The 18,366-nt window shown below is 38.3% G+C and overlaps 1 protein-coding gene across 7 annotated transcripts in view; it reads left to right on the forward strand.

Annotated features, from left to right (window-relative positions):
- Positions 1–18,366, forward strand: part of CSNK1G1 (casein kinase 1 gamma 1) — a 120,348-nt gene that overhangs the window by 76,212 nt on the left and 25,770 nt on the right. For 4 of the 7 annotated variants that reach the window (XR_014795297.1, XM_084887430.1, XM_084887428.1 and 1 more), the window contains exons 7-11: positions 3,962–4,047; positions 6,639–6,723; positions 6,995–7,143; positions 7,960–8,064; positions 17,687–17,797. Coding sequence is in view for 6 of the 7 variants with exons in the window: in XM_084887430.1 (XP_084743556.1) it covers positions 3,962–4,047; positions 6,639–6,723; positions 6,995–7,143; positions 7,960–8,064; positions 17,687–17,797 (536 nt within the window). In the remaining variant the exon portion in view is untranslated. The remainder of the gene's footprint in view (positions 1–3,961; positions 4,048–6,638; positions 6,724–6,994; positions 7,144–7,959; positions 8,065–17,686; positions 17,798–18,366) is intronic. The other 3 variants (XM_084887432.1, XM_084887431.1, XM_084887433.1) reach the window with 2 other exon arrangements.

Below are 18,366 nucleotides of genomic sequence, written 5' to 3' on the forward strand. Positions count from 1 at the left end.
TGTAAAAAAATCAATAAAATATATATTATAAAAAAAAAATTTTTTTTGACTGCAGATAACCTTAACCTCATGTTCCGGGTCAACCTTGCTATGTTTTCAAATGTTTAGTTTCTCACAGTGTGGGTAATAGACTTACTATATTGAGGTGATAGTATTGGAATAAGTTTAGTGAGTAGTTTGGTAGTATGACCTTGTATATGACATCAGGCTGGTGCCTGCTTTGGGGAAAAGTGCTTCACTAAAATATGGATGAGGCTTCTGTTCACTATGCATAATTCCATGAATAATTCTTTAAGGAAGAGGTTATGTCTTATTCAGTGAAAATATATTTGCTTTTCCACGAATCTTGCATTTTATTCATGATAGTTTGCACAAATATTTCGTAAAGCTTTAATCAAGGCAAAAGCCTTATTTGTGAGAGGAGGTGGTCCAGAGAAGAGTTTTTGTGAGAGAAGCCTAAACAACAGTGGAAGCCAACTCGGCAGGGCCCTGGGCCTCTCGCCAGCTTCTTCAGAAAAGCTTCCCTTTTTATCTGTTTTATATACTGTTCTTTCATGGGAGATTCTGATAAATCACTACAAAGTTGCCTTATTAAACTGTATAGGTATTCAGATAATGAGTTAGTAGGATTAGCGAAGTTTAAAATGACTACTTTAAAATAAAAGTTCTATGATACAACTTTAGTGGAAATCATGAATGCTGCCAGAATTTTTTCAGTAACAACATGGAAATCTTCATGTAACTAAATGTCATACTTTAAAATTAGACTATAAGGTCCTCTGGTACTTATTACCAGTGTCACTTTGGATAATTTTCTTAATCTTCCTGAAACTTAACCTGTAAAATAAGACTAAACTTTACAAGGATTCTTTGAGGATTGAATGGGTAATATAAGTAACATAGGTCTCTTGCATAGTGTTCAATATTTCCTTCTTCCTTTTTACAAGGAGACAGACTGTATTATAAATAGTAAAGTCATAATTGCTTGGTTTTTCTGAGACTGGAAATTATTGTTCCCGAGTCTGCTTCCTGGGCTTAGCAATTTGTGTTCTGCCTTTATTATTCTTGTAAGGAAAGGCAAGTACAGACAAGGGGAGGAGTGGGTATGTGTTATATTTGTATATGTCCTTACAGTATCACAGAGAATACATATAGAAGGTTGTTAAATGCCCTTTAAACTCTGTCCAGGGTCTCAAGGACCTTTGTCCTATTAGTATTAGCAAAAAGTAAAATGACATTACAAAAGTAGTGTGATACAAATTGAGTTGAAATCATGAAATGATTAAGCCCTAAACTTGATTCTGAGAAATAAATACATAAATTTTTAAATGTGTAGCATCCTTTATGTTGTAATGGAGAAAAGGGGAAGTGTATTTTCAAATGGCTTGAAGAGAGTTGCCAATAATTTTGTGAGGGAAGATACTTCCTAAACCTGACTTTGCCAAATGAGATTCCCCACGTTCCCTACTGAGTAAGCCCTGATTAAGGTAGCCCATTAAGTATTCTTTAATCATTGAAGTTAAGGTGAGAACACTGGGTAAGCTAGCCCTTTTCCTACTACAACAAAATGTATTTGACCTAAAATCAGGGTTGTGATGCACATAAACCAAGCACAACTTTCTAATTGGTTGAAAGCAAACCTTTATGGTGTGGAAAAATTTTGTGTCCTACTGGTCTCACTGGTATTGAAATCTTTCTTCTTTAAAATGAAAATATCTTGCATGAATAAACAAGGGTGTACAAGGATAAGGACTTGAATGTAGAATGTTCAAAGAAATGGAAATAAAGTATGGCTCCTGTTTTCACTCTTTTGAGCTGGAAAAATGGCTTTTCAGATTATCTAAGTCAACCACTTTATTTTCAAATGAGGAAATTTAGGCCCAAAGTAGATGGATGACTTGATCTTGCTGTTTTTCACATGGATTAAATGAATGGGAAGGATGCGTCAAGAGCTAGATGACTTGACTCAAAACTATTATTTTTCCTATTATCCCATATTCCACAGCTATTTTTCATGGTTCTCAGTTTTTGAAAATTACGTATTCCAGTGGGCTTTATTATTTTTTTTAATCTCATTTTTATAATGAATGGTCTTTGCTGTGAAAAGAAAGTCTTTTTGTGTAGGGCTGATCAGTGTTGAAAATGTGGAGAGTTTCGCCCTCTTGTGCTCAACTAACTACAGTGCAGCCATTTATCCAGTGAATTTTTTATTACCAAGGGGCCTCTTGTTACAGGAAGTGAATATAAAAATGGAGAGCTGATGAGCAGGTGTGATGTAGTGTGAGGAACTGCAGGGTGTGATTTCTCTATCTGCCCTGATTTCTGGGAGGCCTCAATTGACCCTGCTTCTTTTTTTAATTGGTTTTATCTTTAAGTTCTGTTAACAAACTCTCCTTTTGTCTGGCTTTTTGTTTTCAATTGCGAATAAAATTTATTGCAACCTTCAGGCAAGCCAAGTAGACAAAAGTTCCTGGTTTTGCTGTTTTATTTTATTCGTTTTAAGATCATTTCAATTTATGTGCTCAATTTTATGTTATTTTTGTATCTTCCAGGGCGCCTTTAGGGACCACCTTTCCAAAAACCTCCTTCAAACAGCAAATTTTTCCTTCTCTTTGTTTTTCTATTTTTCATGCAAATTTCTCATGATTGGTGGCAGGATTTAAACGTGTGGTGCTGTGGTATTTTGAGTTAGTTGAACAGCTTTCCTCTGCCTCCCTGACTCCTGGGTTTTACTTTCTGCACAGTGAAAGCTCAGTCAGATTTAAGGTAGCTCCTTAGTATCCCTTCTGTAATTTTTATTATTTTATTTTAAACAGAGGTCAGCTTTATTTATTTATTTATTCATTTATTTAAATGTATTTTATTCAGTTTTTACAGAGAGGAAGACAGAGGGATAGAAAGCTGGAAACATCGATGAGAGAGAAACATCGATCAGCTGCCTCTTGCACACCCCATACTGGGGATGTACCCGCAACCAAGGTACATGCCCTTGACCGGAATCGAACCTGGGACCCTTCAGTCCACAGGCCGATGCTCTATCCACTGAGCCAAACAAACCGGTTTTGGCTGTAATTTTTTTTTTAATAAAGCCCTAAATTTGATTCTGAAAAATCAACACATAAAATGTCTGAGATGAACCATAATTGGCAAATTAGAAATGGAGGCATATACTACTTAAATTCAGTCTGATAACCAAAGGTTGTATAGGATATTTTCTGAGATGAAGTTATAACTTTTTATTAACTATTCTGCAGTTCTTTACCATTTTAATCATTACAGTTAAAATAAAGGAAAAAAACAAATCCAGCAATTTGTCTTACATATATATATGCTCCCAGAATGCAGGAATCCTGTAAAGTGCCATACAGGGCACCTTAGTAATCAGTTTTAAATTTTTCTTAAGGTAGCTATGGAACATAGTATAAATAGAATGGAGCTGAGAGATTATACATTGATGTTCTATTATATGAAGTAAAAATTTGGTATTAATTTTTATGACAAATAAAAAGCACAAGCCATGTATGCTAGGCATTCTGCAGCTTGTGTCTTCACAGGCCTACCCAAAATGGACGGTGTCAACAGCTTCAGCTGCTAGTCTGCTGCTCACCTTCTCTGATGGTAACCAAGGATAATTATAGCCCCTACACCAAAAATAACATTTCATTTAAGATGTCTCACTTTCAGGAAGCTAACCACATTGAGTGATGGGTGATTACTCACTGTTTAGCAATTCGGACTTGATTTTAGTTTAGGATTTGCTCTTTTTTCTTAATATTTACTTCTAGGTAGAGGAGCACACATTGTTTTTCTGTCTTGTTCTAAAATACTAACCCTGATTTAGATAAAGAATTCATAAGTGAGCCTTTCCAGAGCAGAAGAATTACTGAACGGATGCTTGGTTTTTAGGGCCTTTGTGCTTTATTAACTATAAATGTAATGTGTGATCTGTCTTCCCTTTTAGAGCAAAGCCGGAGGGATGATTTGGAAGCCCTGGGCCATATGTTCATGTATTTCCTTCGAGGCAGCCTGCCCTGGCAAGGACTCAAGGTATCCTTGAAAGTGCTCAGTGGAGGGCTTTGTTTCAATTCTCAGTTGGTATTGAAGGGGTTGCTGATTTGATGTTTGCAAGAAGCACAAAAGGGATGATTGGCTGCAGAGATGAGAAGCAAGGACTAGTTACATTAGACTATATTGTAAATGCTCACCTGGGCTTTGGAAGCTCTGTTTTGCTCTCATTTGCCTTCTTCCCCATCTGAATCCTTCTTCCTTGTTTTTGGATTTTCCATAATCTTTTCCCTTGTCCCCTCCCAGCCTTGTCAGTGCTGCTTTCCTCTCTGTCAGTATGCCTCCTCCACTACCATTATGTAGCAAGATGAGTGTTCCCAGTGTGTTGGGGAATTTCTGGAACAAATTGATGACAGTAGCTGCTACACATTTTACCAGCAAGGCCAGCAGGGCTGGGTGTGTCCCTAAGGGGAACTGGAAATGTTTGTTCATCCTATATAAGCTGAGTGCTCACCTGAACGAAAATAAAAATCCAGGTTTAATGTTGTTATTCAAGTGTTTTATTGAATAAGTGCCTGTGCAGACAATAGTCATTCCTTGTGAACCATGTAGTTTAAATAGCCTTCTTTTGTTAGGTGTCAGTATAGTACATTTCTATTGGAGTTAATTATAATAATAAAAATATAATATGCTAATTAGATCAGATGTCCTTCCAGACGAAGCCAGGTGCCAGAGGGAAGCCGGTGCTGGCAGGCAGGGGAAGGAAGGTCTACTCTTGCATGAATTTCATGCATCGGGCCTGTAATTAATTATAAATATTACCATTAAATGACTCTGTGCCTTTTGCTGTAGACTAGAAAATGCTAAGCCTCTAACCCATGCTAAGTTCCATTAATTAAATGTGAGACATATTTTTGAGCTGTAAATTATATCAGCATGGCCCTAGCTGGTTTGGCTCAGAGGATAGAGCATTGACCTGCAGACTGAAAGGTCCCGGGTTCTATTACTGTCAAGGGCACATGCCTGGGTTGCAGGCTCGATCCCCATCAGGGAGTGTGCAGGAGGCTGCTGATTGATGATTCTCTCTCATCGTTGATATTTCTAGCTCTCTCTACCTTTCCCTTCCTCTCTGAAATCAATAAAAAATATATTTGTAAAAAAATTATATCAACATGTTAGTATGGAAAGAAACTTAATCAGTAGCTTTGGATACCTCACCACTTCAAAGGGCAGAAAGGTGGACTTTGCTGTGTCCTAGAACATGGTCCTGAAAAGTAAGGTTTCTACCCCTTCCCTGTGGGAAGATATTTCTTTTCCCTTAACTTCCTCTCTTTAACATCTCCTCCATGGTCTTCTAGTCAAATATATCTTCTCATTAATATTGACAGTTGTCAAATACTAGTTTCACGTCCTATTTGCTCATTGTATAGCCAAAAATGCATTCATATATGCGTTTTATTAATTGCTTCTTGAAACTTTCTCTCAGCCTATGAATCATTTTAGTGATGGTTATAGATCTAAAATTTCTCCAATTTACTTTAGAACATTATTGCTTCAAGCTGGGTACAGCAGGCTAGGTAGAGCCTCAAGAGACTGCCTTGAGACCACATTATTGGTCCAAGCTCCAGGAGCTCTCTGTCTATAGTCCTGAGTAACCAGACTTGTCTGCTTTGAGCCACTGACATATATCAAACCTATCTGTTAGCCATGCCTATCATAGATAACATTTTTTCCCTCAGGAACCTCAATGTAGGAAGACATTATTTTCTATTTCTTGATTTTTTTCAATAACTATAATATAAAACCATCTATTTATCTGCCCCCAGTTGGATTAGGAATATTTTTAATCTTATCATAGAGGTGATCTAAGGAGGGGAATACGGAATCATTTTTTTAAAAATTGATTCCAGAGAGAGAAATAGGGAGAGAGAAAAACATCTACTGGTTGCTTTCTGCACCTGGATCGAACCCACAATCTGGTCATGTGCCCTGACCAGGAACCGAATCCATCACCTTTTAATGTATGGGATGACACTCCAACCAATTGAGCCACGCCAGCCATGGCAAGGCTAAATTGCTTTTGATCCCCAGTGACCATGGGAGATTACTGAGCTTCTGCAATTCTGAAAATATTGCTACATGATATTTTAATTTTCTTATTCTGGCCACTTGTCTCATTGATGGTGTTTATCTGAGACTACTAAATATATTTTACAGTAAATGTTCTAGAACACAGCAGAAGGTATGTACATATTTAAATACATCATCTCTGCCGAAACAGGTTTGGCTCAGTGGATAAAGTTGGCCTGCGGACTGAAGGGTCCCAGGTTCGATTCCGGTCAGGGGCATGTACCTTGGTTGCGGGCACATCCCCAGTAGGGGGTGTGCAAGAGGCAGCTGATCGATGGTTCTCTCTCATCGATGTTTCTAGCTCTCTATCCCTCTCTCTTCCCCTCTGTAAAAAATCAATAAAATATATTTTTTTAAAAATAAAAAAATAAATACATCATCTCTATTACATTTCTTATTAATGTTAGAAAATTAATTACGAAAAATACCTAATAAATCCTACAACCATTCTGTTCCCAAACATACTGGACCTCTTTCCAAATAACTTTCTTTACTCTCTACAGGCTGATACATTAAAAGAGAGATATCAAAAAATTGGTGACACCAAAAGGAATACTCCCATTGAAGCACTCTGTGAAAACTTTCCAGGTGAGATGCTAAAAGGACACTCCAGTGAATGTGAATAAAGCTTTCAAATAGGTGAAGATTATGACTTGGGATCTCTAGATAAAGGTGCTCCCCAGAAAACTTAATTTCCTTTATTGTTAATTAGCCCAAGATAGGTTATGTTACTTTCATTTGGTACATAAAGAAAATGCCATGTCAAACAGCCTGTACAATATTCCTTGCTTGGCCTAGAGCTTCTGCCCATGCAAAGCATTCAGTTAATGAGCGTGGCCTTTCACCTCTTTCCTAACAGAGGAGATGGCAACCTACCTGCGGTATGTCAGGCGATTAGACTTCTTTGAAAAACCTGACTATGAATATTTACGGACCCTCTTCACAGACCTCTTTGAAAGGAAAGGTTACACCTTTGACTACGCCTACGATTGGGTCGGGAGGCCTATTGTGAGTATCCTTTTTATCTACCTCCTCACCTCAGGCCAGCACTACTTCATTCCTTTCCTTGCCAGACTTTCTGCTTAAATCTATGGGGGGAAGCATTCTTTGACTGTAGACTTTACAGTTACCAACATTTTCAGGATGATGCTATAGATTGCTCTTACTAGAGTTAGGAAGTGGGAGTAACTTCCTTTACATGTTTTTAAGGTTATGACCAGTATGTCAGAAGAGACCAGAAGTTAAGCTAGTTTTTTGTGTGTTTTTTTTTTTAATGTATTTTTATTGATTTCAGAGAGGAAAGGAGAGAAAATGATGAACGAGAATCAGCTGCCTCCTGCACGCCCCCTACTGGGGTTCGAGCCCACAACCCAGGCATGTGCCCTTGACCGAAATTGAGCCCAGGTCCCTTCAGTCCGCAGCCAGTTTTTAAAAAGAATTTTCATTTGAATGATACAGAAAAATGGTGCTACATAAGATGTTAAGGTGTTTGACTTCTGTAGGATTGTAACTTAGTACCATAGGACACTTCTGAATTTGCTCTTCTTGCCAGGGGTCACAGGGCATAGAGCATGCTAACAGACATCACTGCAGGATGTTTTTTTATTTTCAAAGGTAAGCTACTCTTCAATGAAGTGTTGAGGACCAAGCTGCATCCCTTTTGCAGATAAGCAAACAGAGAAGACAAGAAGACCTTGAAACTGCCCTTGGTGGCTGAAAATAATAATTACTACTATTCTAGTAGAATTTGAATGATGCTGTCCTTTGCAGAGGCATTAAGTTGGACCTGTTTTCTCCATTTGACTTTGTGTTATATTTTTCCAGCCTACTCCAGTAGGGTCAGTTCATGTAGATTCTGGTGCATCTGCAATAACTCGAGAAAGCCACACACACAGGGATCGGCCATCACAACAGCCTCTACGAAATCAGGTGTGTTGGACCTTCATTGTTTCAGACATTCCCTTTATTTGTGGCTAATGTTAACACCCAAATTCTTCAGCTTCTCTACTTAGGTGTACATATTGAAATTAAAAACAAAGGCCTTGCCAATTTTCACTGGTGTGGTGTGGCATTCTACCATCCCTCAGAGTTTGTGTAATGGCACTGAGATGTAGTAGCCAGGTGCCTTACAGTAAGCATCCACTCTAGAGAATCTGGTCCTGTCAAATCTGTTGGCTGAAAGGACCTACAGGATGTACAGGTTAGCCCACTTTGGGTCTTATCAACACTCCAGTGTGCAGCTCTTGCCAATGCTGGTTTTTCCTTGCTGATTAGGAAGGTTGGGTAATTTGGACTTCCAGCTGTGACTTGGGAATGAACTGGCACCTCCACTCCACTTCTATCCTTGTACCAAGGCTAACTCTAGAATTATGCATGAAGACTCAGCCTTGCTTTAGGCCACTTCACAGAAGGCCATGTCATCTCTCTTTCAATGTTCATGGTTTGGGAAACTAGTGGTCTGGATGAGAGGCTTCTCTTAGCTAAAGACAGAGGAGGCAAGCATATATACAACAATTTGATAACATTTAAAGAAAGGAGAAACTGATTGGAAAGTGAGTATAATGATTATTTTTATATCACAATATATTGCTAAGAGAAAAATGAGGATCCCAGTAGGCAAATTACAGAATAATAAATAAGTAAACATATACTTGTTTATACATGTGTGCTTGTACACCCACACACATACATAATCATTATCACCTATCAAATTAGTTTGTTTCCCCTCCTAACCTCACTTTTTTATATTCACAGATGATTTTACAGTAAAATAACAACCACCCTTACCATCTCACAGATGCAAATGTGTAAGAACATAGGTTAAAAATCGCATATAGAAATAATACACACATATGTACAGTGAAGTACATACAAAATATAAATAGACTCACCAATAAGTCCATACTCTTGGCAAATGTGTGCCTTGGTGGTTAAGGAAAAAATTTATAAAGGGAGAAATTATGTAGTAGATTGTAGGTAAGAAAAAAAGATGGTGTTTAGCAAACTCTGTACCCTAATTGGGTCCATAGTTACATGTTTTGATCAAAGTTGTTGGCTAAGAATTGCAATTTGGTTGAATTCTGTTAACAACACAATACTATTGACCTCTCTGCCCCCTTTCTTTCTTTCTTCCTTTCTTCCTTTTTAAAAAAATATTTTTTGTTGATTTTTTACAGAGAGGAAGAGAGAGGGATAGAGAGTTAGAAACATCAATGACAGAGAATCATTGATCAGCTGCCTCTTGCACACCCCCTACTGGGCATGTGCCCGCAACCAGGGTACATGCCCTTGACTGGAATTGAACCCGGGACCCTTGAGTCCGCAGGCCAACGCTCTATCCACTGAGCCAAACCAGTTTCGGCATCATTTACACTTTTAACTGAAATGTTATTAAACTAGTGTACATAATTAGGAAATCTCATCTGAAAGATGATACGCTTGGTTTTTGAAGAGTTTAATCTAAAGATCTCTGATTTTCTCCCCTCCCTGCTTTGCAGAATTTATAGAATCCCATGGCTGCTTGAGGGATTGAAATTCCCCATATTAATGCAAATTTTACACCTCCTTCCCAGCAGGATTCTGAATCCTTGCTGGGTAGATTTATTTCTGCCCTGTGCACTGTGGGCAAATGGATTTCTAGTGTCTGTTAAACCTTTACACTATGTTTAGTTTGTGGTCTCATGTCTTATATTCCATCACTTGGGTTGTTTTCTTATGCTATTTTTTTTTTTTAATTACAATTGACTTAGGGATTGAAAGCAGTATGATTTTTTTATACTAATTTGCTTCAAATTTTGAATAAAATGAAATCTCTCCTTGAGAGAGATTGAAAGATATTAACTTTACTTTAAAGGTGACAGTAAATATGTTTTTCAGCAACTTTGACTCAATAAATCTGAGGACCTACTATGTGAAAGTATGTCCTGGGGATACCAGGGTAAGTAGGGTCTTTGTCCTCAAATAACTGACAAGCAGACAAGCCAGGGAGCCAGATAATTACAACCGAAGGCAGAACTGATAAGATTCCCAAATCACAAACTAGCATCATAAAGGGTTGGAAAAAGGAGACATCCAGTCTGAGCATGACAAAGAGTTTCATTAACGAAGCTGTATTTGAAATGCTCTTAGGAGAATCAAGTGGAAATGAACATTATTTCAAGCAAGAAGGGAAATATAAGGAACAGCAAATTATCTAGTTCCATTCTGCTAAAATGTATGGTGTGATTAAGGAGACAGGCTAGGAAAGTAGGTTGGAGCCATTTAATGAAGCTCCTGGAATGCGGGGCTGTGGTAAGGATTAAGTACTAAAGGTTTTGGAACAGAGGAATGATATGATCAAAACTTCGCTTTAGAAATCTTTTGACGCAGAGAGTAGTAATAGCCTGGCAGCCAGCATGCAAACCAATCAGAAGACAATGAGCTCCCTTGAGAGGTAAAGGGGCCGTTGATGGCCTGTAATAGAAAAGTGATACAGGGATATAACCTACCAGAATTAGCAGCCCACATGTATGTCAGCATTGAGGGGAGAAGGATGAGTCAGAGCCGTTTCTGAGGTTTTAAGCCTGGGTAATTAGAAGGGTGGTGATATGATGTCTAGAAATGGGAAAGTTGGGGGAGAAACTTATTTGGAGTTGAATTTAGGCATCTTTTAAAAATATATATATATTTTTTATTGAATTCGGAGAGGAAGGGAAAGGGAGATAGAAACATCAATGATGAAAGAGAATCATTGATTGGCTGCCTCTTGCTGGGGATCAAGCCCATAACCCGGGCATGTGCCCTTAACTGGAATCAAACCTGGGATCCTTCAGTCCACAGGCCAATCCTCTGTCCACTAAGCAAAAACAGCTAGGGCAAATTTAGGCATCTTAAGTTTGAAATATTAGCAGTGCATTCAAGCTGAAGATGGCTAATAGGCAGAGGATGGCTCTTGCGGGGGGAAAAAAAAAAAAAACAACCAGAGAGCTATTTGGGAATCAAGGCATGGACATGACATTGATGATAATGCCTAAAGAGCCTCCTGGGTGAATCTCCCCATCGATTGTGTGGTAGAGGAGTTAGCGTGGGGGTTAACGGGCTCTGCTTGGTTCCATACTTAGACTAGGAGGAGAAAATGGAGGAGCTCAGAACTTGATTATAGCTTATCCCAAGACTGTGGCCATAGAATATTCAACCTTTTGGGGGCCTCTCTCAAACACAAGTCTTGTAAGGCAGGCATTTTTTGTTGTTTTATTTGCTACTATATCTTTAATACATAAAACAATGTCTGAAATTGTAGGTACTTGATAATTGTTTGAATGAATGAATGGATCTATCAAATGAGCATAAATTAAATCAGATTTTTGCTTAAAATAAGATTTTTATTTAATCTCCCATGAAAAATAAATTTGAAACTTTTCTTCCTACTTGTTTTCTATTTCTACAAAGTGCTATCCTGCCTCACTTGGTAGCCAGAACAGGGCTGGATTATATGCTTAAGGGAAAAGGTTTAAAAAAAACACAGCAGGATCTTGCTGCAAAGTAAGTTCAGGCATTTGTGTTAGTTCTCCATCACAATGAGAATTTTCAGAGAGAAATTACTTTGCTGGTTGTAGGTATATTGACTGAGTACTCTTTGGTTCCTAGGTACATTAGTAGATCCCAAATCGAGCCTGCAACCCAGGCATGTGTCCCCACTGGAACTCAAAATGTGATCTCCTGGTTCATAGCTTGATGCTCAACCACTGAGCAACACTGGCCAGGCTATTAAAATAGTTTTAAAAGAAAATCCAACAGTGGTTAAATATCAACCCCAACCCAGGGCACATGCTGGGGTTTTCAGGCTTGATCCCCAGTAGGGGGAGTGCAGAAGGCAGCCAATTGATGATTCTCTCTCATCATTGATGTTTCTATCTCTCCCTTCCTTTCTCTGAAATCAATAAAAACATATTTTTAAAGATTGTTTTTAAAAAAAACTATTTTAATATGAGATGCTTAAGAACATTTTTTGAACATTCATTTTACCCAGCTAGAAAACTAATTAAATCATGAGGTTGGATAGAATAAATATTCCTGAAAGCTAGATCCAGTCAGAAAGTTCCCAGTGGGTTACATGGAATAACCTCTCCTGGTATAGGAAAATATGTTAAACACTAGAGGCCTGGTTCACAAATTTGTGCATCAATGGGGTCCCTCAGCCTGGCCTGTGGGATTGGGCCAAAACTGGCTCTCTGACATCCCCCAAGGGGTCCCGGATTTTGAGAGGGTACAGGCCAGCCAAGGAACCTCACCGGTGCATGATTGGGGCCAGGGAGGGATGCAGGAGGTTGGCCAGCGGGGGAGGGACTATGAGAGGGCGTGTCTGGCCCGTCTCGCTCAGTCCCGATTGGCCAGCAGCAAGTTAACCTACCAGTTGGAAGTAGTAACCTACCTGGTGGACAGTGCACATCATAGAGACTGGTCAACTGGTTGACTTCCCCCTAGTGGTCATTGCATGCCATAGCAAATGGTTGAGTGGCCTTAGCATATGATTAGCATATTGCACTTTGATTGGTTGAACAACCAACTGGACGATCAGACACTTAACATATTAGGCTTTTATTATATAGGATAGAATATTGCATTAACTAGCCCAGCAAGCATGGCTCAGTGGTTGAGTGTCAACCTATGAACCAGGAGATCACAGTTCAATTCCCAGTCAGGACATATACCCAGGTTGCAGGCTCAATCCCCAGTGTGGGGCATGCAGGAGGCAGCTGACCAATGATTCTCTCTCATCGTTGATGTTTCTCTCTCTCCCTCTTCCCTCCTCTCTGAAATCAATAAAAAAAATATTTTTAAAAAATATTGCATTCACTAGCATGTACAGGCTTCCTGCTCTTTCAGAACTTTAAGCATTTTCATCATTTTCTTATTAGAAGGAGCTTAATAGAAGGAAGTTTTTATTTTTGTTCAAGTATTTTGTTCAACCTTGTCAACTTTTTTTTAAAACTTTTTTTTATTATTAAATAATTATCTCTGTACATATTTTACCATTGCCCCCCCTCCCATACATACCCACCCTCCCTTGTCAACTTTTTTTTTCATTTCATATCTAAGGTTTATTATATTTCCAAAATTTATTAAGGGGTTTCCTTTACTATTCTTCCTGCCCCATTCTTTCTTTCTCAGCTTACCCCTAGTGGGGTAGTCATTAAAAAAAAATTTTATCTTGGAAGTGTAGTAAGAGAGAATATATATAATCTAGTGTATTTGTTGCAAACCTTTGGTACTGTTCAGTCTCTCTTCTTGTTTATTATAGTTGAAGACTATAAAATGAGGTCTAGAAGACTGGCAAGAGAGTCCAAAATGTTCTGTATAGATAGATGGCAACTTTTAACATATTTTGGGAGCAATAAAGTGAAATAGATAAAATTATTTGTGAATGTAATAAAAAATTTAAATAGCTTTATATAAAGAATAGGATTGAGTGATTTGTTTGCTACATAGAAGAAAGATGTTTTGCCTGCCTTTTGCTTCAAAACAGTAACTTTGTCTCCAATAAGAATTTGAGCCCTAGGCAGTTTGGCTCAGTAGATAGAGGGTCAGCCTGCAGAATGAAGGGTCCTGGGTTCCATTCTGGTCAAGAGCACATGCCCAGGCTGCTAGCTCGGTCCCCAATGGGGGGTGTTTAGGAGGCAGCCGATCGGTGATTCTCTCTCATCATTGACATTTCTATCTCTGTTTCCCTCTCCCTTCCTCTAAAATAAATTTAAAAATATATTTTTAAAAAGTTAATGTTCATGGGTCAACACTCAACCAACTAAGCTATACCAGCTGGGCTTTGAGTCATCTTAAGAGGGAAGGTTTTATGTGCTGATTTCCTCTGGGCTTCCTTAGCATAACTACTCCCGTGCTGATTAGGCCAAATCATCACCCATATGTACACAGCATTGCCTAAAATACCTTTCAGGGGAAGGTACACTAGCCGAATACTGCAGTTATTGATATCCCTTGGTTTCATCTAGCTCCTAGACACTCAGTTGCTTTCTAAAAATGGCAAATGACCCTTTTCTACTACATCAACTTTTAGATATTAATCCAAGCCCTTAAATTCCAGAAAAGAACAGCCATAGAGTTTGGCGTTATGGTGAAAGGTAATTTCTGAAGTAATAGTCCCAGGTTCACATTCACTTGGTTTTGTTGCTTCCAGAGGTTATAGAAGACTTTGGAAGGCAATAGTATGGTGCAGTGGTCGGCAAACTGAGGCTTGTGAGCCACCTTTTGCTGCTCTGCTGACTAATGAGTTTGCCGACCACTGCATAGGGCAGGGGTCTTCAAACTACGGCCCGCGGGCCACATGCGGCCCGCAGAGGAGTCTGATCCGGCCCGCCAGGTTTTTTGGGCAGTGAGCGCAGCCGAGGTGTTACAGTAGGAATTAGTAGTTCATATAGTCCGGCCCTCCAGCTCTCTGAGGGATCGTGATCTGGCCCCCACTTTAAAAAGTTTGAGGACCCCTGGCATAGGGGCTTAATCACAAGGAATAACAACAGCCTGTAATTATTGGAATTGAAAGTCTAGGTCAGTGTTTGGCAAATTCAGTCAACAGAGCGGCAAACCGCAGCTCACGAGTCGCAGTTTGCCGACCGCTGGTATGGTGCAATGATTTTTCCCTTTGTCACAATGGAAGCATTTATGAAGCAATCGGGAATGTTAGTACAAATAATATATTTTATTCCATCCCTGAAAACAACAACAATAAAAATGTCCACATCTAATAAGAAGGAAAAACAAACTTCACCTAACAAGGGTATATATTTAATTTCTTAGCAATCGGGAATGTTAACATTATCTTTTTCTCTTTAAAAGATAAGTAGTACATTTCTTTATGGATAGAAATAGAGTGCCTTTCAGCCTTTTGAAAAATGTCCTATTTTGATTTAGATAAAAATCTTAATTCTTCCAACAATTAGTTTAGCTAGAATGAATATAAATAAGTACACAGCTCTATGATTTGGATGATGATATCAAACCAGACTTCTGATCAGGAATTTCTTTCCGTATGCCTCATTCAAATGAATCAGAAGAATATCATCCTTATTGCTTTAGACCATACACTTTTTGTTTTGATAAAATGATCAATAAGACAAAATCTATGCAAAAAAAATAGAAAGAATTTTTCAATTTTATCTGCTTCATCAGTGGTTGAGCGTCATCCTCTGAACCAAGAGATCGCAGTTCAATTCCCAGTCAGGGCACATGCCCGGGTTGTGGGCTCGATCCTCAGTGTGGGGCCTGCAGGAGGCAGTCAATCAATGATTTTCTCATCATTGATGTTTCTATCTCTTTCCCCCTCTCCCTTCATCTCTCTAAAAATCAATAAAAACATTTAAAAAATAAAAGGCAAAACAGAGCATTCATGAGAGAAGTAATTACATTGAACATGTATCATAGAACTCAAAACAACACCCAATGATTTATAAATGTCTTGATATTTTTTAAGCATTTAAATTTTTTGAGAACTAACAGTTCTGTATAGCAGTTTAGAAGCTTAAGTATTCTTCAGTAGTACAAAAAAATAAAGTTATAGAGAGCACTGAAGAAGCTATCACTAATAGATATTTGAGATATTACTTATAATATCAGAAGAACAGATTTATCCCCAAACCTCTAGTAGTGAGAATAAATGAAACTAAGTTCTCTGAGGGTATGGATACTACCAATAAAATAGTTGATTGTGTTATAAACCAGTCTTATTTTGAAAATGAAACATCTAAACCTCTGTTGATAGAAGTCATTAGAGGGGGGTAGTTATATTTTGGGTAGCTTTTGATTTTCTTGAATTTGACTGCAGTATAAAACTAAACCCCTCTTTTATATGAGTATGTAACAAGCAAATTAATATAGCTGCCTTCTTACAGAATATGCTCATTCCCTGAGGAACCTCAGAAATCATGGCCAGGTCCTAGCTGGTTTGGCTCAGTGGATAGAGCATCAGACTGCGGACTGAAGGGTCCCTGGTTCAATTCCTGTCAAGAATACATGCCTGGGTTGTGAGCTTGGGAGGCAGCCAGTCAATGATTCTCTCTCGCCATTGATGTTTCTCTCTGTCCCTCTCCCTCTCTCTCTGAATCAATAATATATATATATTTTTTTATTATTATTATTATTTTTTTTTTTAAGAAATAATGGCCAGAATCCTTTATAGTTCTGTTACTCATATGACTTCATGTTCCATTAACAAAGAAGATGAATAAGTTATAGCTGGCATGTGAGGCTTTAAAAAAAATAATAAAAGCTTTTTGGTGACTTATAGGTTAGCTTTAACTCTTGACAACAGAAAGGGGAGAGTGAACATGGAGCCTTAAACCACTAGTTTGTCACTCTTCCTTTGCTTTTTTATAGAATACATTTATAGCTTTGAACATTTCTAAGATTTATAGAATTCTTACTGGTTTCATGCAGAGCAGCAATATCATATCTCAACCCCTGCTGCTGTTTACATCAGCAGCAATTAAAATTTGAATCCTAATCCCTCTTTGCAGCCTCTCCAACTCCTCATTTTTCATTTTTGTAGAGCCTTAGGACTGATACAGCTCAGCATCATGATCTCCTCAGCCATCTGGCACTGGGGAAGAGGCACCTAAACAGATTGTTCAGAACAAAAATCACATATGAGCAAGATCAAAATACTGTGAAATCTAAAAAGCAGGTGAAGAGAATCTGAATGATACCAAAGGTGAATGCAGAACCCAACAAGGGTTTGAATGAGAAGCCATCATTTTGCTGGGAAAAGATCTCTTTAGCTTTCTAGGATAAATAATTAATAGTGGAATAATTCATATCTAACTAAAGTTTTTCTAATTCCAGACTAGAGGCGGTTAACTAAAGGAGTCAGGAAAATACTGTAGCCTTATCTCCCACCCCCACCACCATCACCATTTTATATTCTTGACTTGTGAACCTGCTTTTAAAGAGATGCTTTGTTCATGCTTTTAGCTAAGAAAGCATGTTCCAGCCACTGTCACTGCTCATTTTGTCTGGGTTGAAGTCTCATGGAGGTTTGTGTTGAGAGTAGTGGGCTCCCTATTTAAGAAAATGCATATTATCTTGATTCCTAATGCTAGGAATTTTCTGTTTTGACTGTTGTCTATTTAGATTGTTCTTTAGTCAGTGAAATGGTTTATAAGTATGATTGTTCCTTTGTTCAACAGTCTTAACATTCTGAATTTGGTCTGCTTAGTGGCTACTGAAATTTTATTAATAGGGAAGCTAAAAGATTATTTCAGCTTTTGATTTATCTATTTTTTCCTTCTTTGGTTATTTCTTTTTTTTCTTTTTTCTTTTTTTTCTGTGACTGGGTGAGAATGGTGAGTTAACTAGACTTTCAATAGATTGTCATGTGTTGGCTCATTAGGCTGTAATGAATGTAGTCAAACTAACTTTTCCCCATTGCTTTGCAGCAGTTGTTAATTTAAAATCCCAAACGAAAACAAATCCTCAAGAACACTAATGTACTTGATTGTGTTATTGCTTGCTGTTGCTTCACCTTTCCTTCCCTATTTTGCTCTCATGCTTCCTAATGCCTGAGCAGACTGCATCATCAGAGCGCCGAGGAGAGTGGGAAATCCAGCCCAGCCGGCAGACCAATACCTCGTACCTGACGTCTCACTTGGCTGCAGACCGCCATGGGGGATCAGTGCAGGTACTTACTGCCTTTATTGTCTTTCCCTGGCCTTCCCAGCTTGTCTGGTAGAATGTTGGTTTGCTTCTGAAACTCAGGTTCCTTTAGAATGGAAACTTATAGCAAGGTTGAGGGTGCTTGCATAGGTAACGGACTATCTGTGTACTGATTTTCTGCCTATGTGGACTTTTAAGAGTCACTTGTTAAGATGATTGCTGGTTATTGTCATTGACTAAGGAATGTCTATATGGTTTCTGATACTGATTTCTGCTTAAACTAACTCTATAACTTTGATCCACTAATGATAAACCAAAAAATAAGGTCAAGGTAGAAGTTCGTTAGTGTCAAGTTGATGAAGTGTAAAGACTTGAAATGTATAAAATTAAGTATTTGGGGGGTAGAGGACTGCATATGTAGCTCATTCTATGATAATATGTGCCTTAGCGCATAACCTGAGAATGTTAATTAGTCCAAGTCAGCTGTTTCTGAGTCGGTGCCCTCTCAGTTGGGCTATTTATTTTTCCTCCTGGAATACATATGGTCTTGGAGAATTATTTCTGACTTCATTTGGACTGTTTTGAATCTCTATT

This window comes from Pipistrellus hanaki, assembly GCF_964339955.1.
Source record: "Pipistrellus hanaki genome assembly, chromosome: 1".
NCBI lineage: Eukaryota > Metazoa > Chordata > Mammalia > Chiroptera > Vespertilionidae > Pipistrellus > Pipistrellus hanaki.